The sequence below is a fragment of the Stegodyphus dumicola genome, chromosome 6 (genome assembly GCF_044657685.1).
Source record: "Stegodyphus dumicola isolate Sdum_Otavi_A_Nest chromosome 6, ASM4465768v1".
Lineage (NCBI taxonomy): Eukaryota > Metazoa > Arthropoda > Arachnida > Araneae > Eresidae > Stegodyphus > Stegodyphus dumicola.
This window is the reverse complement of record NC_140773.1, coordinates 103,352,108-103,377,450: the sequence shown is the minus strand read 5'-3', so window position 1 is coordinate 103,377,450 and position 25,343 is coordinate 103,352,108. Positions and strand designations below refer to the sequence as shown.

General features: G+C 31.4%; 1 protein-coding gene across 2 annotated transcripts in view; it reads left to right on the top strand.

The window, feature by feature from the left end:
- Positions 1 to 25,343, top strand: part of LOC118199227 (nuclear envelope integral membrane protein-like) — a 94,508-nt gene that overhangs the window by 29,555 nt on the left and 39,610 nt on the right. Inside the window, exons 3-5 of one of the 2 annotated variants that reach the window (XM_035371028.2) lie at positions 5,789 to 5,996; positions 9,392 to 9,464; positions 19,168 to 19,261. In XM_035371028.2, the coding sequence (XP_035226919.1) occupies positions 5,789 to 5,996; positions 9,392 to 9,464; positions 19,168 to 19,261 (375 nt within the window). The remainder of the gene's footprint in view (positions 1 to 5,788; positions 5,997 to 9,391; positions 9,465 to 19,167; positions 19,262 to 25,343) is intronic. The other variant, XM_035371029.2, reaches the window with a different exon arrangement.

Here is a 25,343-nt window from a genome sequence, read left to right as displayed (position 1 = left end):
TCTACAATAAGCTTCAGAATTTCTATTAAATTATTATATTAATTTCTATAATAGTTCTGTAAAATAAATTTATTAAATTAAATTGTTTCTGTGACTTTCAATCGTACTTTCTCTGTGGTCTCTTAGAGCTTTTTTTTTTTTTTTTTTTCTTTTTTTTTCTAAACACTGTATGCAGCACAACACCGTCTTAGTACTTATCTCTATTTTTCCTTCACTGTAGCAATTTGATTTTGAAGCTGTGCATCTATTTAACATTCTTTTTCATCAGCTTCCTTTCCATTTCTTTACGAGTTGTGAAAGAATTCATGTGTCTTTGGGAATTCTCATGTGTAGTAATTTTTTCTGATTTCTTCCAACTATTTAAACCTCTTTCAGTTTCCAAAGAACAGTTACTGATTGCATCTTTTGTTGGAAAAAGCAGACACAAAAAACAAAATGCTGCACTTTTTAAAAGAGAATGCATCAATCAAGATCGACCCACCATACCTCCTTTTCCTAACTGTTTGGTAAACCATCAGTTATTTATTAAATATTTAAAAAATGTCAAATATTCAAGCATTCAAAATATTAAATGCTTCCATGTACTGTATGATATGTCACTATTTCTAGATGGAGTTGTATTCAGAGTATAATTATGTTGTGTATGGCAGTGCCATATGGGGAGAACCCGCATTTCATGGGTATTCCCCTAAATGCTATGTTATATTTTTTGCTTATTATATGTTCGTAACTTAATCAATAAGTTACGAACTTTAATAAAAGGATTAATTTAAGATTAAGTTAAGATTTAATAAAAGGAGACACGTACAATAGTGTATGTGTCTCCTTTTTAATGCTGATGTCTTATATGTCAATGTTTTATGCACATTGTTATTTTAATCGCAAAATTAGTTTCTCAAGTAAAAGACAAGGAATCTGTAATTTTTACTCTAACTGTACAGAATCATATTGTTTCGTCAATTTTAAAGTGCTTGTGTATGATGCGTTACATCAATTTCCTACAACCCTCATTTTCATAAAGAGGAAAAAGCCTTTCTAGAATGGTGAATTGTTAATTGAATGGTTTTAACTAGTGCTGATTGCTTATTTGAAAGATTTTTCTAACAAATGCGAGATTATATCATCAGTATACAAGACTTACAGTTATCAGATTACACCGTCACAAGAGAAATATATACCATTGCAAAAGATATGGAATTGCAGCTAAAGTGTGATTGAAATATGTGATAAGTTCTCACTATAATTTGACGATTCTATGGATAAACAGTTAGCAGTTATGGTGAGAATGGTATTCACTAATTTTATTGTAAACAAGATGTAGAAAATATTAAAAGGTAAGGATATCTATAATACATTTACAGCATAAACAAAGTCTATAGATCGCCTTCTGCACAAGCTATTGAATATGATTTATTATCCTTTGCAAGTAAGATAAATTATTTTCGAACTTGTATCACTGTATCATTCAGCAGGAAGTTTTGCGTTGTAAAATACTGACCTCCAGTCATGTCATGAAAATAGTGAACAATTACTGCAGCCACCTTGCAGCACCACCTTTTTAAGGCCTTACTAAAAAATTCCAGAAGATCCTCATTTTGTTCTGCTTGGTGAAGTATGTTGGCTCGTTAAAGGCAAAGTTCTTGCAAGAATCATAAGCTAAGCTAATGAATTTTCGCTGGATGGCAGATTTAAATTTTCTGACAGGCATAATTGAGAAACTGAATTATGTAAACTTGGAGGTACAGGAAAAAGACACACATATAGCTGTATTAACAGTGTCTGTTAAGTTGTTTAATGCTAAACTGGTGTTGTGGATATCACATTTACAGATCAAGTCACTTGCGCTTTTCGAAAATATGAAAAAAATTATAGGTGAAGCTGAAACCTATTTATTCTCATTTGTTATCAATCTTCAGTTACTTTTTTGACAATTTTTTTGCAATATTTGAAAAATGATTTGTATAGTTTAATATTACCTAACCAACGATCACCTTTTTCATCAGTCCTTTTACTTGCCAAATAAATGTAACTGAAATAGCTACATACATTACAGAGCTTAAACAAGCAAGAATGAAAAAATCGGTAGCTAGAAACTGGAGTCCTAAAATCCAGTATGTATCAGGTGAGAATTTCTGAAATATATTTCGAAGAAAAATTTTCATTCTTGAAAAGAGTATCATACAAGACAAAACCATTTTTTGATTCCACATATTTGTGCAAATCATCGTTTTCAATAATGAATATCACAAGTCCATATCTTGACTTCCAGATGAGCATCTAATAATTGCTTACAAACAGAAATACCATCATAAATCTCCTAATTATGAAGAAATGGAAAAATGAAATGCAAAGCCAAATATCATGCTGACGTTATGAATTGCAATTTTATGAAGAATTTTTATGTCAACAGATTGTAAATGAAAAAACTTGTTAACTGTTACCTGCATTACTAAGAAATTATTTTATATATGAATACAATAATTTATTTTTTATTTTAAAATTATATTTTTGGGGGATATTTTTTTTGTATAGTATAATGTGTATTATTAACTATGCAGATCTGTAAGTGTATCTTGGAAAGAAAAAAAAAAAATGTGCCCGCTATGCCACCAGTATTCTAGACTGTACTCTAAGGTACAAAATGGTTGGGTTGTCTCTGGTTTAACATAAGTGGGGAAAAGCATCCAGTAGATTTTGCAAACTTGGTTTTTAATCAGAGTTACACTTCAGAAAAAGCTACTTATTTTAAATGGTAGAACTTCACTTTAAACTAATTCTGTCTTAAAGCAAAGGAAATAATGAAAAAATAACTGGTGAAAAAATAATCTTTTTACTAGATTTTTTTTTCTTTCATTATTTTCTCTGCTTTAAGCCGGAATTAGTGTGGACTGTCCAGGCTGCTTATATGTAGAGAAGGATGAATTTTCTTCATCTTACATCTAAATGGAAAATCATAGCTATTCTCTTCTAGTTTTGCCAATCACATGACAAAAAATAGGAAAAAGATATCCTTTCTCATGATAATGGAGTTATGGACTGAGAATTTTTTTCATTTATGTTGTATTGCATTTAAGAATGGATTGCACCAGGAAGCCCACCACTACCGCTACCATATTTAAAAATGGAAAACATTTCATTCTAAAATTTTTTAACTTCAGTTTGCTGCTGCCTGGATGCTGTGCATGGGGGCACATGTCCCACCTTATCACTGATATATATATATATGTGTGTGTGTGTGTGTGTGTGTATGTGTGTGTGTGATGATAAAATTTAGTTTGGCAGTCGAGAACTTTTGAAGAATCACAAAAATCACTTGATATTCCAAATATACCTTTATTACTTGTGGCACTTCACAATGGGGGCCAATCTGCACCCCACCATTTTGATGATGGTGCATTACATTTTAAACAGAAGCAACAAAGCAAGAGATGTCCTTCAGCCAGCAAGCACAAGCAGAGAAAGAAAAAAGGGTGGGGTAGGATTGCAACAATATTTATAGTAAAATTTTTCGTTAATCTGATTGGCTAAAACTTATAGGCAATGCAGAAGTTTCAAGATGACATAATGCAGAATACGTTTTCAGATATGACACAGTTTAGAGTAAGTTATTACTAGAGACAAAGAACTCAAATTAAAAACGAACATTTAAGAGGCAATCAAAATCGTAAAAACAATCTTGTATTTAGCGTAAGTATATTGAAACACTCAATCAATTTCGAGGGCAGCTAAAGGTCCCTCCTCATCAGAAGAAAGAAATACCTAGAAAGAAGAAAAATAAAGGGGAAGGAGTCTCAGAAACATGTGGTCCTTATCAGCACTGCACATGGTTATAACCTTATCAGCACGTACAGTGCTGATAAGGCGGCCAGTGTAACTCTGATTAAAAATCCGGTTATAACCACGTGCAGTGCTGATAAGAACCACATTTTTTTTCTGAGACTCCTTCCCTTTTATTTTTCTGAAGTGTAACTCTGATTAAAAATCCGGTTATAACCACGTGCAGTGCTGATAAGGACCACGTGTTTCTGAGACTCCTTCCCCTTTATTTTTCTTCTTTCTAGGTATTTCTTTCTCCTGATGAGGAGGGACCTTTAGCTACCCTCGAAATCGATTGAGTGTTTTAATATACTTACGCTAAATACAAGGTTGTTTTTATGATTTTGATTGTCACATTAGCCTGTTTCTCTTCTAGTCTATTTAAGAGGCATTTTAAATTAGAATTTTGATTTGCATTTTTTTATCTTGCATATCCCCCCCCCCTCCTTCAAAGAGAAAAAGGCTTGGCGACAGAAAAGCCTTTTCAGAAAAAAGCATTAAAATAGTAGCGAAACAAAGGAAATACAATTTTAAAATAACAAAATCTTGTAGACGTCATTTTTAACATGAAATGCAATATAAAAGTGCTACTAAAATTTTGCAAATTCCTTTTTCTGTAAACATACTGTAAAAAAAAAAAAAAAAAAAAAAAGTCCTAATTTTTTCAATAAAGAACAGTAAAAGTTCACAGTTCTTGGAATATTTACTTCAGTATCATATTCATATTTTGCAATCCTTGGCTTGAAAATCTTCCGTAAAAATTGTTGTCAAAATAAAAACAAAATTTTCTTTTACAGATTAAACAAACTTCATAATTTTACCTGCTTAGGGAAGTTTTTTTTTTTTTTTTTAAAAAACTATTCAATTATAAAAATTTAAAATACATCTATAAATTAAGTTACAAAATTACAAGAAATTTCAAAATACTATAATATAATTATTTCATCATTCAAAACATCATTTGAAATATTTTATTGAAATTATGCTTTTTACTATTATTAGATATTTATAGTTCACTTATTCTTTACAAAACCTGAAGACCCCACAGCTTTTTTTAAATACCAACATTTAGGTTTATTAGTTGAGCAAACCACTGTTTATTCTTCACCAGTGGCCAAAAGATTTGTCAAATTATCAGTTACTGTATAAAAGGCCTCCATTTCTTGGATAGAGGCAACTGACCTTTTTGAACTGCTCTATCATTCCATTACTTAAGAAATTAACTACACTCCATTATATTAAAAAACAATTATTATTATATACAAAAAAAAAAAAAAAGTGGGAGCCTTCAAAATTTATGCCACTTCATTCTTAAAACGATTAGAAAATTCTTAGAATTCAAATTTTTAAACAAAAATTGTCTTTCAGCCAGCAAGCACAAGCAGAGAAAGAAAAAAAGGTGGAGTAGGATTGCAACAGTATTTATAATAAAATTTTTCTTTAATCTGATTGGCTAAAACTTATAGGCAATGCAGAAGTTTCAAGATGACGTAATGCAGAATATGTTTTCAGATACGATGCAGTTTAGAGAAAGTTATTACTAAAGACAAAATACCTGAATTAAAAATGAACAATTAAAAGGCATTTTAAATTATAATTTTGATTTGCATTTTTTATCTTACATATATAAACATACATACATACATTTCTGAATCCAGTCCCAATAACAAAAAAGTACCATTAGGTTCTCTTCAAACAAGCATGCACAATGCATTATTAAAATTATGAGCTATGACAGAGATATAATGATAAACAAACATTAGATACAGATGTTAAACAATAATACAGCTATTTGGCTAAATGTTGTCACTACCAAAAGTGCTTATTTTGAGAATTTATGTTTCAAATTTAATAAAATGTTTTTATGTTCAGTATATATTTATTTAATTAATGCTATTCTACTGATTTTATTTCAAATAAGATAACCATATTTGGATAATATTTTCTGTAAAATTATGTATGCTGTTTTCAGCTAGTATTGGAACATGCACCAAAATCTTATGAAATGTTTTCTGGTGATAATGAAACTGATGTTTTTAATAAATATGGAGAGAAATCTACCTGGCTTCCAACATCTTGGCTGTATGAACAAGATAAAACAATTGGATTTCCTGCTTTTTCAGAATATTGTGTTGGTTTATATACAGGAGACTCTTATGTTCTAAGTTTAGAAGTTAGAAGTAAGTTTTTTTTTTTTCAAATATTTTGATCAAGCAACAGTATGGTTAACAATCAGAGGTATAAAAATCAAGCATATTGCTGCTTCATGCAGTTAGTGACATTTTTCTATATAATATATTCTATATATTTTTCTATTTCTCGTAATTAAAACAGAAAATGCCAATGTAAAGAGGTAAAATTACCCCCCCCCCCAAAAAAAAAACTTTGAAATGCCAATTTTAATTTCATTTATTTATTTATTTTATTTATTTATTTTTTGCCACTTTACCATCCTACAAGTTGCAAATATTTGCTTTTTCCCCCCTCCTGAAACTAATGGTAAAAATGTATCTTTCTCCCCCCTTACCAGCTGTTCAAACCTATTTAGAAAACTGGCTTCTTGTCTCTCTTAAAGATGCTGAATAACATCACCCTACTCAAAAGAAAAAGTTCTTGCCTGAAAATTAACAATGGTCTCTTAAGTGCATGTTTTCAAATAGGCAGTAGTTCCCATTGCAGTGCCATTTGAAAAGAGAGTGTAGTAGTATTAAGTAGATAGATAAAGTGATAAATTAAAATTTCTGAAATCCGGTGATTCCAGATCTTGGACTTTTTGATTGTGTCCACGGGAACTCAAAATTGATCCTGAAGGACCATTTATAGATAAAATATAGCCAGCTATCTCAGTGATGTTTCCAGAATAGAGCCATTCAGTATCAAAGGATATTCTCCAAGAAGACTCAGGGATTTTATAATCACGGGGGAGTAAAAAATATGGTCAGAACTTACCGTTATTTGGCCATAGTTATTGCAGGGATAGTAGGATCTTGTGCCATCTCTTTCTGTTTTCATACTATGAAAGTGCTAGGTTCTGAGTCAAGTTATATTTTTTGTGATGTCTTGATTTGATTAGCATTCATTTCTCAAATCTGGTAGTCCTTTTTAATGGTGTCAAGTCAATATCATGCAATGGCATTTTCATTGTCAAGAGTAATTTGACTGCTTTTATTATCGTTTGAATTCTTGCTTCTTTGGCAAACTTCTTTGTGGTTTTGTTTCCAGGAATGCCAGCGTGAGCAGGCATCCACCGCAGAATGCAGACCTTATCTGGATTTTCCTTCAGTTGATGCAGAATATCGTGGACAAGTGTTGATTGACTTTTATTTATTGCCTCTAAGACAGTTCTAGAATCACAAAAGACAGCCAAAACATTTGCTTTTTCCATATTTTCAAATAGATGATATTCATGTTGTGCTTTGTTTATTGCTTTCAACTCTCTGCTGAAATTTGAAGTGAAGTTGCCTGTGCCAGTTTTGTTGTTCACTGTTATACCATTCAGTAGCACTATAAGTATGACAGCTCTACTGTTCTGTATAGTTTCGTAAGTTGAGCCATCAGTATATTTGTGGATGTGGTTACTTTCTGATATTGTTTTGAAATTCTGTGTTCCCTTTGCAAACACAGTAGTTTTTAATTCTTTTTCGAACATAATTTAATAAGGTTAGTAAAAATTGTAGTGTTTGTAGGGATATTTGTCAAGGTTCTTAGTATTACAAGGGTGCAATAGTTAAGACCAATCATTTGTCTTAGTTTGGACTTTCTGCTATATCTTATTAAAATATGAAAAAACAGACTTTAAATTTGGTGAAATTCATTCTTATCAGTAAGGATTTTTGTAATGCATCACTAAAATATGCAGGGTGTCCCATAAATGTTGTGACAAACTTCTGGGGGAGATAGGTCACATTATAAGGATTAAGAATTGCGTAGGAACCTATGCTCGGAAATGTCAGGAGTAAGTGGTAGCAGAGGTAGAAGATGGGAAAGGAAACAAGAGAGTGATTAATTTGAAACATTTATTGGACATGAATACAAATGGTGTGTGACAGCTTGAATGATACAACAGATGCTCAAAGTTTGCACCATCAGATGCCAAACATGCCTGACACCGATGGACCATTGATTACCAGATATGTTCAAACACACTGGAAGTTTCTTTGATTGTAGCAGCTGCGCAGGTGAGTCTTACCATGAGATCCATTTCAGACACAACAGGATTGTGATACATGACACTTTTGATGGCATCCCACAAAAAGAAATCAAGCTCAATAAATCTGCTGAGCAATAGAGCCAGGGAAACGGTCCACCAAAACCCAATCCATCGATGCAGAAATTATCTATTCAAATGGCTATGAACATCCAGTCCAAAATGAGCAAGTGCTCCATCATGTTGAAACCACACGTTCACAAGCTGTCCATTTGTATAGCATTTCATGCTCTTTGTATGGTGCCTACCGCTCAAATGAGGCAATCCTCATCTTCCACTAGCAACCTCCTGTACAACACCCCCTGGCGGTGTACAATGATGTTTCTGGGCAGGGTTTCCTATGCAATTCTTAATCCTTATGATGTGCCTTACCTCCCCTCAGAAGTTTGTTGCAACATTTATGGGACACCCTGTATAAACAAGTATGTTACACTTTAATATTTTAAGAACTAGAATTCTAAAGTTGCTTTTGCTAAAGGAAAATTATTTATAAGATAAAGCTGTATAAAATTTATTTAAATTGCTAAAAATATCATGCACATTCTTTCATTCTAATTCTTACACATTAAAAAGCTGAATCTTATATAAGTTCACATTTCTTTCACTTATGTAAAGTGGCAACTTATCATTTCATTCTTGTGCACAATTTGTTTATACATTTTTATTCTTTTAACCCTCCAAGTAGCATGACTTATCTGGCCATAAAATTTTTGCCCCTTTGTTAATTTTGTCTTTTTTATTTAAAATAGTTTGCTCTTTTATTTTTTTAATGACCAAATTATCATTCTGATGAATGGATTATTATAAATACAAAGAGTAACAAGTAATTATTCAAATCTGGCTAATAAATGCTGTGTAATTGGAGATCTTCATTATTAGATATAGGAAATCTCACTGCTCAGAAGGTTAATGTTGAGCTCATGTAATAACTGAACACTAATGGTTTGTCTCTAGTTTTTTATTTTATTATATATATATTATATATATATATATATATTATATATATATATATATATATATATATATTATATGTATTATGAAAAGCCTGCTACATGAGCTTTTCTTATTGTCATGATAAATGAGCCAGTTTTTCTGACAAAAATATTCTTCTAAATTATCTTTTCTTTGGCAGATTGCATGCATATGTTTTGCCTTAATCTATTCAACTAACCAAATATTGCTATTCCAAATCATTCCACCCTCTGTTGCTTTGTCAGTAAAAAATTTTGTAAAAATTTAAATCTTAATTTTATTTTAAATAGCTTTTAATAATAAATATTTCATTCAAAGCTCCGAAGAAGTTTTTATGCTATTAACAGATATAAGTAAAGTTTCCAAATAATTCTTTATTTCTCTTATATTTCACAGCAATTAATTACTGGAGATTTTTGCAGACTGTTATTGGTATATTATTGTTTCTAAGTGCTCCATCCTTAAGTAGGTATGTTATTTTGAGATATGTATATAGAATTTAAGTTTTTAAAATAGCATGTTGATGACTTCAATTTGCTAATTAAAGTTTTCGCACCAAAAAGCTTATGCAATTAAAAAGTACCCAGTTATTTCAGTGATGTAGGATAGCTAAATCTTTGAAATCATTCTACTTACCTTTTTAACTTGTGATTTAAACATGATTTTTTTTTAAGTTCTCTTAATCAGTTAGTTAGGTTTGATATGTTTTGTCATGCTTAGCAAAAGTTCCTAAGACTCTCATACAAAAATCATCTTGTCAAAATAGGCTATTCAAATAATTAGGGGAATAATGCATATTGTGTATGATTACTGTTTTTAGAAGTAAAATATTACTTGTATGTATATGATGCAAATTAAAATATTTAGAAATATAAATAAAAAAGATTGCATTAAATGTTTTTAAATATATGCAACTTAGTGCATGTGATACCGTATATTTTACATCAATATGCATATTTACACTAGAAGGGGAGCGGGCAATTTTTGAAAATAGTAATCTAATTTTAGTTTAAAGATACATGATTTTAAAGGGCTAAAACTGCTTTAGCATAAAATCAATGAAATTATTGAGTTTATTGTGACGATGTTTTCACAAGTTTGCAATGAATACAGTCCACAGTTCATAAATAGCCAATAAAATGCTAAGCTACTTACAATGCACCTGCTTAGTATGTTAAATCTGTGCTCTGTTGGCTTCTTAAGAAAGCATGCTGGCTTCTTCATAAGCTTGATTATTTTTTCTTGAAGTATGTTGTGCACTAGTTGACATGTAGATCAAGTATTATCATTAAAAAAAAAAAAAAAAAAAAAAACCAAGGAAACTGACTAACGGTTCCTGTCTGTCTAATTTGTCTGTCAGAGGTTGTTGCTGATGCATACAATTTTATAGGTCAATTTATATGTATGCTTGCTCAGAACATTCAATCCCCTCTCTTTGTAATAAGAAATATCTTGCATTAAATCTTTGTTATTTCATCTACTGCATGCTGTCTAAATGATAACTCATTTATTTACAGACCTCTGAATTTTGACTTATCAAAGAGAAGGCATTGACTCTGCTTGGCATATCCTCAGCTACAACATCTAATTATTGTAGGCCATGCGGTTAAAGAGAATGCAGCCTTTATCTACATCATAAAAGTCTTCTTTATGAAAGTAGTTCTGTGCAGTTTGAGATTACAGCTCCATTGCCATAAAAAACATTTAAAATTTGTGATCTTTTACAACCTACTTAAGTAGGCTGTTGACAATACTTAAGGATCATCCTTTACTATAGCTTGTCTGGGACAGCTTTGACTGTATTTTCTTTTACATATTTACAGTGTGTATATTTTAGAACAGTGTACATATTTTAGAACTGATTCCAGAACTAGATTATGGTACTGCTATTTCTGCTCTCTGTGCTGTATCTAACTTGCTTCCAACCTGCCACTGATTTTTTATACAATGGTTTCTGATAAATCTTGCTTTTCAGACAATAACCAAGGTAGTTTGCTTGTGGTAACATGACAGATGAAAAACTAACACAGCTGACTTATGTGGTTTTGTCAAAGTTGAATGTTTCCTACATTGTGTTACATTAAGCACTGTGTTAAGCTATGTAGTAACCTATTTCTCGTATAATAAGCATGGCCAAAGACCTCTGTATTCTATTGTTTTCAGAATTGCCTAGTTGCTATAAACTGCTTCTTTAGAAAAATATTTCATTTATTTATCTGAAGGCTTTAGCATGACATCTTAATTTTAAATGGCAGCAAAGGATTTTTTTTTTTTTTCACATTATGAGATGGTTGTAGAGGTGCATAGAGTTCAGCCGGGCACAACACTATTAATGTAAAAAACATTCATTTCTCACTTTAGCTGGAACCCATATTCTATATATGTGTAGACAGCACTGCATATTATGGTAATAAAATCAAGCAAGAGATTTTGACTAACCCTGTATTATTACAGAAACACATTCATAATCATGTTTTTTCTTATATGTATAAAATATTTCATAATACAATATATAATTTCTGCTGTGGAAAAAGTCTTCATAATAAATTTTACTATTGAATCAGGAGAATAGCATGTTATTTTAAGTGCTTGATGATTCCATTGAATGCTGTTAACCTGGGAAACTCCTAATATTGACACAATACTGCATATTAAGTCTGAAGAGCAAAGATCAGTTTATGTTTAATCTAAGAGCTAATGTGCAATATTAGATCTATAAGGTTCAATTGATTTTTTTAAAGTAAAACTCCAATATTTTGTGATACTTATGTATTAACACAACCACTATGGCAGTTTGGCAGTTTTTGATAAATAAAAAAGGAAAAATTACGTATCTGGGTGCAAGTTAGTGATTTTTTCACATTTTTTCCTCTACTTTCTTGTATGAAGTAATGAAAGTATTATAATTGTGAAAAGTTTCAGATATTATGTTTCAACAGAAATATCTATTCTGACTGTTCCCGAATCTCTGTCCTAAAATGTTTTACCAATTCTAGATTTGATTTGTCACTAAATTCAAAACATTCTGCCACATTGGCTTTGTAATCGGCCCTTGCCATATATCACCATATATCATTTTATATTTATTCTAAATGTTCATATTACTAAAGAAGTAAAATTATCACCTTTTTTTTTGTAGATTATAATTTCAGCCTTTATGCAACTTCCTCTTTCTGTTTCCCCACTAGAACACAAATCAGTTAGATAGTTTTTAAATTAAGGTTTTGCATTTGTAAGATGGAGTGTGTTCCAGTCCTCTTCTTGCATGCTGCATTAGTTCCTGCCAGCTTTGAAGAACCACACGATTATTGTCATTATTCGTCTTTGTGTTATCCCTGCTGACATTTAAATTTGTTACAATGATAGAGTTAGACTAGAAGAGAAATATTGTATTGTTGTTGATATACTTACGCTACACTTACTACGATACAATATACTTACGCTAAATACAAGGTTGTTTTTATGATTTTGAATGATAGAGTTATTGTACCAGCTTAGATTAAAATTAAATCGTGTGGTCTTTGGCTGTTAGCCCACATTTTTAGTTTGAATTTGACTGTTCCTGTTTAGTTACATCAGTATCAGCTATAAATGATTTCATTAGCATAAGAACATGCCTTTATGTTTTCAGTTCTTTTTAAATAAGAGATTTATTTAAACATTTATCTCACTTTGTAGTTACTTCAGACATAGCACTAATTTGCTTCATGTGTGTGAGGCATTTGGGACTACAGTCAAAAGTCTTTAATCCGGACGTCCATAATCCGGAATGATCTATAATCCGAACCTCAAAGCTACAAACTTTCTGTGCATGCATAAACGCATAATACAGGTACGCATGCTCATATGCGGTTACGCATGCACATAATACGTTTACGCATGCGTGTTTAATATATAAGGAACGGTATAAGCTAAGCTAAAGTTATCTAATTATCTATTTCAGTTAATGTTGCATATTGCGTTGTTCCTTAAGCTTCTAATTGGGTCCGGCTTATTATTTTTTGCAGACTGTTAGAGCAATTTTATAAAAGTAAGCTTGAACTTTCGATTATGTCAAAAAAATTTCCGATTCTGGAGCTGCCAAAGTATCTACAAAGCAAAACCATGTTTCGATGTCCATTAAACAAAAAGTGGAATTGCTGCAAAAAATGGATAAAGGCATATTCTTTATTCTTCTAACCATTCTGAAATCTGTTTATCAATTTCACGCTGCTCTTTGGGGGGTATAGGGGGACATCGCGGCGCGCAATGAACTGGAAGTTGATTTGTCAGCCGTATCCTTATCTTAAGGGCAGATGTTTTTATTTTATTCGGCTTATAATTCCTTAGTAAATGTAATATTTCGTCTCGATGTACTCCGTCTTTGATATGATTTAAGTCAAATTCCTCATCATTATACATATCACGAATACACATCAAATAGTTTTCTGGTTGCAATTTTCTAATTTCGACTATGTGTAATGTATGCTTTACGCATGCGCGCATTGAAAGAAATGTTTAATAAAGTAAACAAATAAGTATTGAGCTTTTTTTTTTTTTTTTTTTTTTTTTTTTTTTTTGTAAATTGTGTGACCCTTTAGATCATAATTGCTCTTTTTTTCATAAATTGCAGTTTCATATTTCTAATTTTATAATTTCTGCATGCCATCATACCAGATTTAAACTGATAATCTACAATCCGGAAAAACCGATAATCCAGAATCTCCGAAGTCCCGGCGAGTCCGGATTAAAGACTTTTGACTGTATTTGATTTTTACCAGATCAAGTAAAACTTCATAGGTACATTCGCAAGAGATTGGGAAGTTAGGAGATAAAGCACACAGAAACTAGTGGGAACACTAGTTTGTTTATTGAAATAAATTCCTAATTGTTCGAAAAAATTCTTTAAGAGAAGGAAAATTAATATAAATTAGCCAAAATGTCTGGAAAAGCTTCAAATTAAAAAGACGCATAAATATTTTGTTGTATGTTGTTAAATGTTTTGTAGGTTTTAATGTGTAATTATCCTAATATCATTTAAGAATCAATGCCATGAATTACATATATTTTAAATTGTGAATTGTTATTAGATTAGGATTTTATTATTGTTTTTAACAAATATATTTAAAAAATAAATAAAATTTAGTAGTGGCCATGTAACTCTGTAATGACTAACTGTATCTAACTACCTAATTTAATTATTTGTAACTAACTGCTTACCGTTAAAAGTTATCTCTGCATATTAAAGCAAGTTATTGCCTTTCATTAATCATTACCGTATTTACAAAATACAGCACAAAATGTAAAAATTAATGTAAAACTTATTCTTTGCATAACTTAAAGAGAGACTTAAAACGAAGCAAAACAACTCACCTCTGATGCTTTAGTGGCTTATTGGAACCTTAAGTTACAACCCCAGGAACTCTGTGTGAAGCTATGACACTAATTGCATCAGACAGACAGAGCACAAATATCTTTCAAAACTTACCAACCATGCCTACGTTGGGCTTTCAGGTTCAATCTAATCAGCAATATTTTCTCTAAGCAAACAGCAGCAGTGGCTACACCTAATCTTCTGTTACAAATCATGCTAATTAGGATTTTACTTATAATTTTAATCTAGATCATTTTACATTATATCTACCTGCTATTTGCTAGACTGAGCAAGTATGTGACAAAATGACAAAAGCAAAAAATCAACAAAATCAATCAGCCAAGGTCAAAATTAAATCCTTTGGAAATAAGGTCTGTTGGAATTTCTTTTGATATGCACATAATTAAACTGGCAAATCTGCATTAGTTCTTGGATCTTTAGCAATGAAAGTTTTTAGTAAATGTGGAGGATTTTAAAGCTATGCTAACACTATGGCTGAGTCACACCAAAGACATATTTTACAGATTTCCAATTTCAACAACGTCACCACCCTTGTAACAAGCTGTGATAGCAGTACAGCTGGGCAGAGTTCAAAGCATGGTATTGTCAACGGTTTTAGAGGGGCTAATTCTTGACTTGCTGTAAAGCAAATATGAAGAAAAATTACTGTCGTTTCTGCAGTGCAAATAGATGGCTGCTCCATATACATTTTCTGATGCATCTGAAAATCCATGAATTTGTGTCTCAGAAAAACTGTCATGTAAAACAAATCTGCTCACTTGTAAATTGTTGATGGATTGCATGGAATCAATGAAAGTTGTCACTCCTTAATTATCTACTTGGATAATGTATCATTCCAATCAAGCTTCAATGGCCAAAGTCCTTGGATGAAGGTTTTTGCTCTTGTTTATCCCTGGACCAAGCAATCCTAATGGATCATAGATGCGACCAATGTCAGATAGCATGTTCTCTTTGTGTAAGTAGTCAGTTTCTTGATTGTTGATTTGTAAGAAAAACAATCTACTTTTGTATTATAATAATCCTAAAGTCTTGATGCACTGATCGTAATCGAAATTATCTTTTAAAGTGTAGAGTTTATGTTTTAAGGTGTAGAGTTGTTATCATTTAAGGTTGATACTTTAGCTTAGTGTTGTTTATCGTTTAAGGTGTAGAGTTTATGTTAATTAAATTCTAAGATTATTATAATCGATGCATTATAATAATCCTAAAGTCTTGATGCACTGATCGTCATCAAAATTACTAAAGGAATAGTCTTTTTGTCCATCCAGGCACTGTAAAAGATCCGGGTGATTAGCACACCATTTGTGCAAAAACATACTCCATGTGATTGTAATTCAATCAACTACGAGTGTAATGCTTGAGCTTCTGTTATAGTCTCCTGTCAATATGTCATTGACATAAAAATCCCTTTGTACTACTTATGCTTCTAATGAAAAATTGTTTCGCTTGACCTCTGCTAATTGGTTGTGTGTGTTGCAAAATATGGTGCATTGGAAGTACCGTAAGTTATAGTTTTCAATCTATAAATTTTAACTGTTTCTTCTTTGCTACTTTTCCATAACATGCGTAATAAATCTCTTTGATGCTTCTTAATCAAAATCTGATGGTACATTTTAGTGATGTCTGCCATGATGGCAAATTTTTCAGTAGCAAATCTTCAAGTAATATTAAATAGTGTGTCTTTAACTAACCTTCTATTCAGTAAAACATCGTTTAGCAAAATTCCAGTAGTCGTAGGAGCAGTATCATCAGTAAATAATTCAGTCTTTTGCTAGCATTTTCTCTTGGTTTCCCTAAAAGGCTAAGTCCTTCCTTCTTGATAGACATTTCCACTACATATCTACCATCATCTTGCCTACAATGCAAGTGAAGAAAGTGCTGTTCACAAAATTTCTCTTCCTGACACTTCACGTTTTTTTTTTTTTTGCTTCATGAATCCATTTATTCAACCATGATTTTCTCGAATTGTCAGATAAATGATCCACAGATTCAACAGTCCCACAATAGTTATCAATATTGCTTTGTTATAGCATGCATACTGACCTGCTGACAATATATCACAAAATTGACTGCTGGAGCATCAATTTTGCATGCTTATTCTGTTTGTTCATAGTAGATCAAAAAATACTTTGTTTGATAATAAAACACGTATTGAGCCAGGTTTATGAAACTCTGGATCAGCTTAATCAATGGATTGCAATTTTTTAAGATTAGAAATGTTTAGATATCTAGCAGGCATTATGCAAGTTATCTTTGGAACAACAAAAAATTTTAAGGTACGAATAAAATCTCTTGTAGTGTTAGCGATAGTTGCTATAGTATTTTCCTTAATGGACATAACTGCACCATTGATACCTGAAATAGGAGTGTTTATTTTTCTTTTCTTCAAATTCAATAATTCCATGCATTCTTTAGTTATGAAATAATTTTGAAAACCCGAATCAAGTAAGGCCCTTACTGAAATAAATGTACCGTCGGCACCTCTCATAAAAATGATTGCAGTTGGAAATAGAACTTACTTATTAAAAGAACTGGAAATATTCAATACAGTACTGGTAATAGAATTTGCTTGGTTGGTTTCATTAGTGCCACTAACCATTTGGTTGCTTGTTAATGGAGTGAATGTATCAGCATTTGGAGAAAGAGTACTACTAAACTTATTAGGTTTGCTTGTGTGTTGATTCAATGTGCCACTTGAGCTATCGAAATTTTCTTCAATTAAAATATAAGAGCAAATTGTAGAACTTCTAGCATTTTCTGCATGTATTAGAACTTTTACAGTCCTTAATTATGTGAACTGAAGATAAGCAGTTGAAACAGTTTTTAGCCTTTACAAATTCAAATTGTTTCTAAGAATTGTTGCGCACATTTCAACAACAAATAATCATCATTGCATTAAACACAAGTTTTTGAATTTTCTGAAAGTGATGCAAGAACCTCGGCATTAATTGAATGTTTTGGTTCTCTTTGCGGAATTTTGTAATGCGATAGATGAAAGCATGTTCCTTCAGAAAACATGTCAGTTGTTTAACTGTTCCTATCTCATCTTTTTTTAAGCGATCTTCCCCACCAACAGCAAGTTTTTCTATCCAACTCTTCAACTAATAAATAAACAATTAACCTATCAGAAAATTCTTCCTCCTTTTGCTCTAATGTTTCCAATGATCACAAACATTGATGTGCACTGTGCAAAAACAAAAATAGGACAATTCTGTATCTCTCGTTCTACTGGGCTGATTGACAAAATTCAAATTGGGTTTTTCATGTCTCAAAAGCGTAACTTAGGTTCTATATTAGATTTATATATAGCATTATTCTAACATAGGTATTTTGCCCCAAAATTGGACTTTTTCTGAAATAACATACCAATTTTTTCCATATTTCGATTCTACGACTCAAATTATGCCATTTTCTAAAAAATTTTGGTACGAAATTTATGTAGAAATTCAAAAATTCATCCTGCTGCAATGTTTTCAATTTGCACCAAGAATAATTCACTTGGCGAACTTCTTAGTATATGGCAACCAATTTTCCTGTCTCTTTCATTATGCCGGAATGGAAAAAAAGACACCTCTTTCCTCTCTTTCTACCTTGTGCATGAGTGGAAAAAAAGCCACATTGTTCTTACTTTCAAATAATTTTAGCAAAGTATCTAAACCACATTTGATGTTTTATCGCTTTCAACAAATATGCCAAATTTTAAAACATGCCAATATATATAAATTCACGTATATCTTCGGAAATTTTGAGTAAGAAACTAATTTTTTGCAGCTATGCTTAGAAATACGTCTACTTTAAGATGATGGTAAAAAATTTATAGATTATTATTCAAAATTTATAAAAATTATTCAAAAATACAAATTTTAAAAATAAATCATAAAAAATGGGTGAATTTTATTTGGAATGAACCTGAATTTCAAAATGTGAAAGGGAGAATCAAATAAGTTTAATAAAAAAAAAAGAAATTAATAAATATATACCAAACTCAATTGATGAGAAAATACATAAGTAGTGTAATTGTTGATGTATAAATATTTGTGAAATCAAGTATTGTTAATAATGTAATCTGATCTATGAAGAACTGACACAGAGAAAAGTCTATATATTTGGTTTCCACAGCATTTCCTAGTAATTTCCTAAAAGTATTATGCGTAAAAGTTTCCCTTACATTCCCCCCCCCCTTACACTGAATTATGTCATCTTTTCTGAAATAAAATGAACATGATTAAAATAACATTTGATTCATTTAAGAATCCATTTCCTCTCAGAAGCATAAGTGCTAAATTGTGTCTTGCTTACTGTTTGTTCTCTGTAACTGCTTATTAATTATCAATTAAAACTTCAGTTATCAAATGCCTCAAAATGTTTTTATTTATTCATTGATTTCATCTTTGTAGCTGAAATAAAAATTTATTAGGTTAATGAATATTATTGAAGGATTTTGAGATTAGTTTGAGAAACTAATTTTTATAATAGTGAAAGGTTTTAGAAGTTTGAAATTTCTACTACTGAAAAGAGAATCATTTTATTCATAACAGATTATACTGAATCAATATCATTCTTGTAGAAAGATTATATTTGAGAAAGAGAATACAACATAATCTCTTGGCAATACATTTCTCATTCATCCAGATGCTCAGAGTAGAGGCAATCTGAGTATTAGTTCGTTTGTTGATTTTTTTTAAATACAGCTTGTTTAATGGAAACACAAATATAAAATTTTTATTTGATTGCATTGCTCATTTAATTAGTAAGTTTTGTAATGATTTTATTTCAAATCAAACATTTTGTTTTACAGGAATCCTTTCTTTCATTATACATCAGGTGTATCTTTTGGAGTGCTTGCATCTTTACTTATCTTATTTTATGTAGTCAGTCGTTTTATACCAAAGGTATTTGATATTTTACTATATACTGTATTTTCTGTGTATGGTCTGAATATCAAACTATCATATACATATAAGAAAACTCTTTATATGAAGATATTTTAAAAGAAAGAAAAGAGCTTGCATTTCAGATAGTAAATGATTTTTTATATATTCAAGTTATTCTACAAGAAAGGTAAATTATCTAAGTACTATGCCTTGAAGTAAAACAATAAGTATATTTCCCCATAGTATAAAAGTTAAGGAATGAGTGATAAATTTTCATAATATATATTTCTGTAATAAAATCCTTTTTTTCTCGTTTTCATGCAATGAAATCTGAGGTGCTAATATCGATATCAGAACCTTCATATAATACAATGACTGTTTGGATGGAAGATACAACTTTTATCAGTTGTTTCACTAAAAGCAGTTTTCAAAGATCAGAGATGAATAGTAATTATCAGGGCTTGGATTTTAATAACCTAAAAATTTACTGAAAATGTGCTTAAAAATGGCCGGAAAAAAAACTTAGAATGGAAAAATGTCTTTAAAAAATAAAAATGTCCCCTCAAAATAAATAGTAATAATAATAAAGAAAAAGTGGCACAGCTGACTAAAGAATTAAAACCCAAACAATTACACCCACCTGTCACTTTGATTTTATTTTTTATTCCAAACTTTCAACCTTACTCCAATGTATTGCAGTTGCATTAAACCTTTAAATGATTCTTGATGTTTTCAAAAGGTCTTCTGTTGTCAGTATGTAAATTTTTTAATTTTGAAAAGCTTCTCTCGGTATCTACTGCCATTATTGGAGCACACCTGAAAAAAAAAAAAAAAAAAAAAAAAAAAAAATCATCACTCATCATTAAACTTTTCTTCAGTTTCAAAGGAGTCTGTCAAGATGAAAGATATTTTCTGCATAGTATGGAAGCCACAGATTTTAGTCCAAACAGTGCTGAATTTAGGAAACGCAGAATATGAAACTTGCCTTTGGCCTTATTTAAAATGTCACTCAATTTATCAGTGTAATTTATTGCATTAACAATTTCCATATTTTACTTCTGTAAAGATTTGATAGTTGGAATTAGCACCTTGAAAAATTGGATCTGATGTATGCAAAATTTCCTTCAATTTTGTCTGTGGAGAAAACATTCTGTCCAATTTGAATCAATGCAGCAGTATCCAGATCAAAGCTATTCACAACATGAAAAATTTCTTTATAATGCTCACATTTAGCTGTTTCTCAACGTGTTGTAACAGGCTTTGACATGATGCTTTTAAGAATATTTTTCTTATGTTAGGTAAAAGTTGCCAGAGACTATCAGTGAGACTATGAAATGCGTGAGGTAAACAAGTCACATGCACTAGATAAAATCCCTTTATTGATTTTCCTGCTTTTAAAAAAGAGTAATACATCATTGTGTTGTATGCTGTTTGGGCATAAATTGTTAATGGTTTTCAGACAATCAACAAATTGCAGAGTGTTTTACTTTTTCAAGTTCATCCAAGTAAAAATATCTTGCCAATTATACCTAGATCCAGAGTAACTATTATCACACTGCACATGTGATGGCCATCAGAATCATTTATTTCATCAACTGAAGCAAATATTTTTCTCTTTCATAGTTTCTGTAATTTTCCCATTGTGTTTTGAGAAACGAGCATCTACATGATATTTTCACATCATAAATTTGTCGAATATTTGCAAACACAATAGCTTTACATAATTCTTTATAAAATGGTTTCTTTGATATTGTTAAAGAACTTTGCATGAGCAACAGTTGAGATGCTTGGCTTTTTTTCTTTGATTTTTCAGCTACTCATTTATGCTTATATCATCCCATATGCTACATAATGGTTATCTTTTTCCTACTGCAAATTTTGATTCACATAGTTTACAAAAGAAAATACTTCCGTGTGTCAAAAATACATTTTCTCCACTCAGAAACAATCTTGTGTAAAATGCAAGGTTTAGATTCCTTTATTTTGGGCATCTTCAAAATGCAGAACTACTTTCCTTTCTAGACTGCAAATAACAATTTTTTATTTACTTTCCAGCCAAAAATTCCCTCTCAAAAAGATTTGTTTTGAAGTCTATGGAGAACTGGTCCTGACTTGAACCCCCTTTCCTATTTCAAAAAGCAAGGAAGCTCTCATTATTTGATTCTATGAAATGAACCTTATAGTCCATTGGCAACTATAAATAAGGTGTTTGAATGATGTGATTTCGCATGATTCCATTCTTAAAGTACTGGGAGAGATAATGTACACTGCTAAAAAAAAGGGGGGGCAGTTCTATATCTCTCATTCTACTGGGTCGATTGACAAAATTTAAATTGCATTCTTCATGTCTCGAAAACGCGACTTAGGATATATTAGATTTATATATAGAACTATTCTAACATAGGTATTTTGACACAAAATTGGACTTTTTCTGAAATAACATACCAATTTTTTTACATATTTTGATTCACTCAAACTCAAATTATGCCTAAATATGAAATTTTGTAAAATTTGGAGCGAAATTTATGGAGAAATTCACAAATTTATGTTGGGATATTTTTTCAGTTTGTGCCAAGAATACTTTGCAAACTGAAACTTGGCTAACTTCTTAATATATGGCAATCTAGTTTCCTTTCCCATGAGAGGAAAAAAAGTCACAATCTTTCCTTTTTTCCAAATAATATTCTTTATATTATATTTTTAATTATAACTGTTATTATAAGTAAATTTTTCTTTTTAGAATTTCATTTTAATTGCTTAAGCTGCATGTTTTTTTTCGAATAACTGTTTTAAAAATTTCTATTTACCTATTCGAACTGCATAAATAAAGGTGCAGCATTTATTTTTTTTCAAATAGTTTTCTTTATATATATTTTTTGTCATTGTTATTATTTTAGGTAATTTTAAAATTTTTATACTTTTATTTTAATTGTTTGTGTTGCATTGTCTCTTCAGATAATCGTTTTAAAATTTTCTATGTATTTCTTCGAACTGAGCATTTTAAATATATTTATTAATATAAATTTTCCATAATTTGATTTTATTTATTTGAATTGCATTTCTTTCAGAAGAATACTTTGTAACCCAGACTACGATGTGTTTGAAAACTGCATATATTAAAAGAGAAAATACAGTAAAGGACAGTTAACACGCCTTTCAATGTTCCGTTCAGAAAAGATATATGTAAATAAGAGAGATGTATAACCGACATTTTAACTTAGGATGACTTGCATACACTGCATTAAACATTTTTATCATTGTGCCCATTGCTTTACACAATTTTATCCTACATTTGGTTTCTTAAAATGTTATTCACATTTTTGTCAAATATTTTATTTTTGAAATCACAAGAATCAAATATCATAAGATTAAAATGTTTTAGATTTAAAAAAAAAAAATACAAATAATAAATTTTACACAAAAATTTATTTTTTCTTCCCTTTTTCTTCAGGCATTCTACTTTATTCTTGCTCTTTATCTTTAGGCACTCTGCAAGTATATTAAAAAGCATCCAACTTTTCGAAATATCTTGGTATTTCTGACAATCGTTTTAAATAAAGTTATCGCCTTCCATTTCATAAAGGCCCACAAACGGCTGAGCGGTAAAGTCGCTGAACACTGGTAGTTCACTCTGGGGTTCGAATCCCGGTAAACGGGCTGGTTGCATGGATGTTTTCATGGATTTTCTCATGTGTACCGTGTATGCCAGCTGGTTTCCCTTAGAAAGTTCTTCACGAAGGCATCCTTCCTTTTAGGCAGATAGCCCTGCTTTGCCGTAACTTAATAATCCAATTCAATCCATTTAATCAGTATTTAGTCAGAGCCTTTATCAGTCTTTAGAGGCTAAACATTTTGAAGGTATGAGATGAAAGAAAAGACTGATTTCATCAAGAGGTTTTGGTTTATTTAATTATGACAAAGCACACTAGAGCTATCTGCCTAAGGGGAGGGATGCCTTCTTGGAGGACTTTCTAAGGGAAACTGGCTTGCATACACGTTACACATGGGGAAAACGCCCATACGGCCAGCCCGTTCGCGGGATTCGAACCTCGGACCGAACTACCAGTGTTCAGCGACTTTACTGCTCGACCGCTGTTTCATCAAAAGGGAAAAAAAAACATCTTTAGGTGACATCCACATACATCACTGGATAAACTCCTGAATATTCAAATAATTCGACTGGGAAAATCATGGGATTCTCCATTTATGATACGATATGATGTTCTATAATGTAATTTAAACAAGGTTGCCACGCTACCTGGAAAACCGGGAAAAGTCAGGGAATTCAAAAATTGACCAAAAAATTCAGGGAAAAGTCAGGGAATTTAAGTATTTTTGTCAAAATCTGGAAAAGTCAGGGAAGTTCATACAATGATCCCGCCAAAAAAAAGCGATTTTTGCGCCGACGTCGGAAGAGATAACTTTTTTGGCGAATTGCGTATCACGTGAGTGTCATTCGGGCAGCTGGCATAGAGCCAATTTTCGCAGCTCCAATTTAATTGTCTTTTAGAAAGGCAAAGCAAGTTTCCCGCAACTTTTGGTTTCCAGTATTCTCGAGAATAGCATGTGCAGTGCATGAACTAAAGAAAGTACCTGTCCTCGTATAAAACAAAATTATACGAGAACAAAATGGGTTTAATCTTAGTATACGGGACCATGGAGGTTAGAATCAAAGAATATGTATTGTAAAGAAGGAAAACCTCTCTGCAACAGACGTGGCTCCGTTCCATCATAGAGGGAAACAGCTGTGCATGCTGTTTCTATATATCTGCTGCCAAAGCTCGAAACTGGTGTCGAAGTTCGAAGGTCACGTTATCAAGAGTTCATTAAATGAATATCCTTTAAAATTTCTTTAACCACTTGCGCTAAAAAGACGTGCCACGCACGTCGAGATGTTTTTGCCTCAAACTGCGAGCGACGTGAACACCACGTCGATAAGCATTTATCGCAAAAATGAAAATAACATGGTGCACACGTCGCCTAACAACGAGATTGTTTATTTCTCGAGTTACAGCTCTGGATTGCACTCGCAGATGCGGAGCGGCGTAAATGAGACACTTTACCGCTTGCTATATTGTAGCGCACGGCACCGCAACCGTGAAGTTTAGTCTTAGCGCAAGTGGTTAAACTCTAAAGGAAAAGAAAATATTTTTTGGCGCAAGTAAATTAATTCATGGGTTAGTAATTTTCAGGGGCGGGGGGAAACTACGAACATCCGTTTTTAAAATTATTGCGAAAAATTGGCCGCCAGGTTCCGTCGCCAAATCCCTTGGCATATTTTCCCTCCGCATTCTAGCTGCGTAATAGCATTTTACTTGTATGGAACCTTTTCTTCTTTACATAGACCAAAGAATTAGAGATTATTTGCATAGACGTTCTTTGGTTAGAATAATTTCCATGTATGGTACAATGGGATTTGGCGACATGATGATGCGCAGTAAACGGGTCATTTTGGTCTTGGCGACAATTTTCAAAATCGTAAAATAAAAAAATAGTAATCTGTCATCTAGGCTAACCATGTAATATAACTATATTCGCTAAAATATCGTTGATTATTCTAATTCAATTTTTAAGTAATTATCTGTATTTTTATGTTATTCATATAATTTAATGATGCTTCTTCCCTCTAAATTTATTTATCATTAGTAAATAATATTTCCAAATTTCAGGAAATTTTCTCTGGCATAATCTTGAAATTAATTCTAGCAGTATGATGACATACCATCATGAAATTTAATGCACATATTTTTTCCTTATGTATGCTGCGAAATAAATATAAAATACCTCAATTTATTAAAATAGATTTCTTTCTTCCGTTTAGCTGCAGAATGTCTGCAAAAAAAAAGCCTTATTTTATTCCAGATTGGGAAGATTCTAATCTCAATCTTCAATGGAGAAAACAACTATTATAATTATATTTGTGTTTTCAAGTGTTAAGGTGCTTTTTAAGAACATACATCACACAAATTAAATTTACCTAAAATCTAACCTAACTATTTAGCATTGCGTTGTGATTTATAAGGACCGGATTAGCCTCGTGTTGAACTGATGATGATCATGAGTAATAATTAAATAAAACATACATTTGTTATCCAATTTA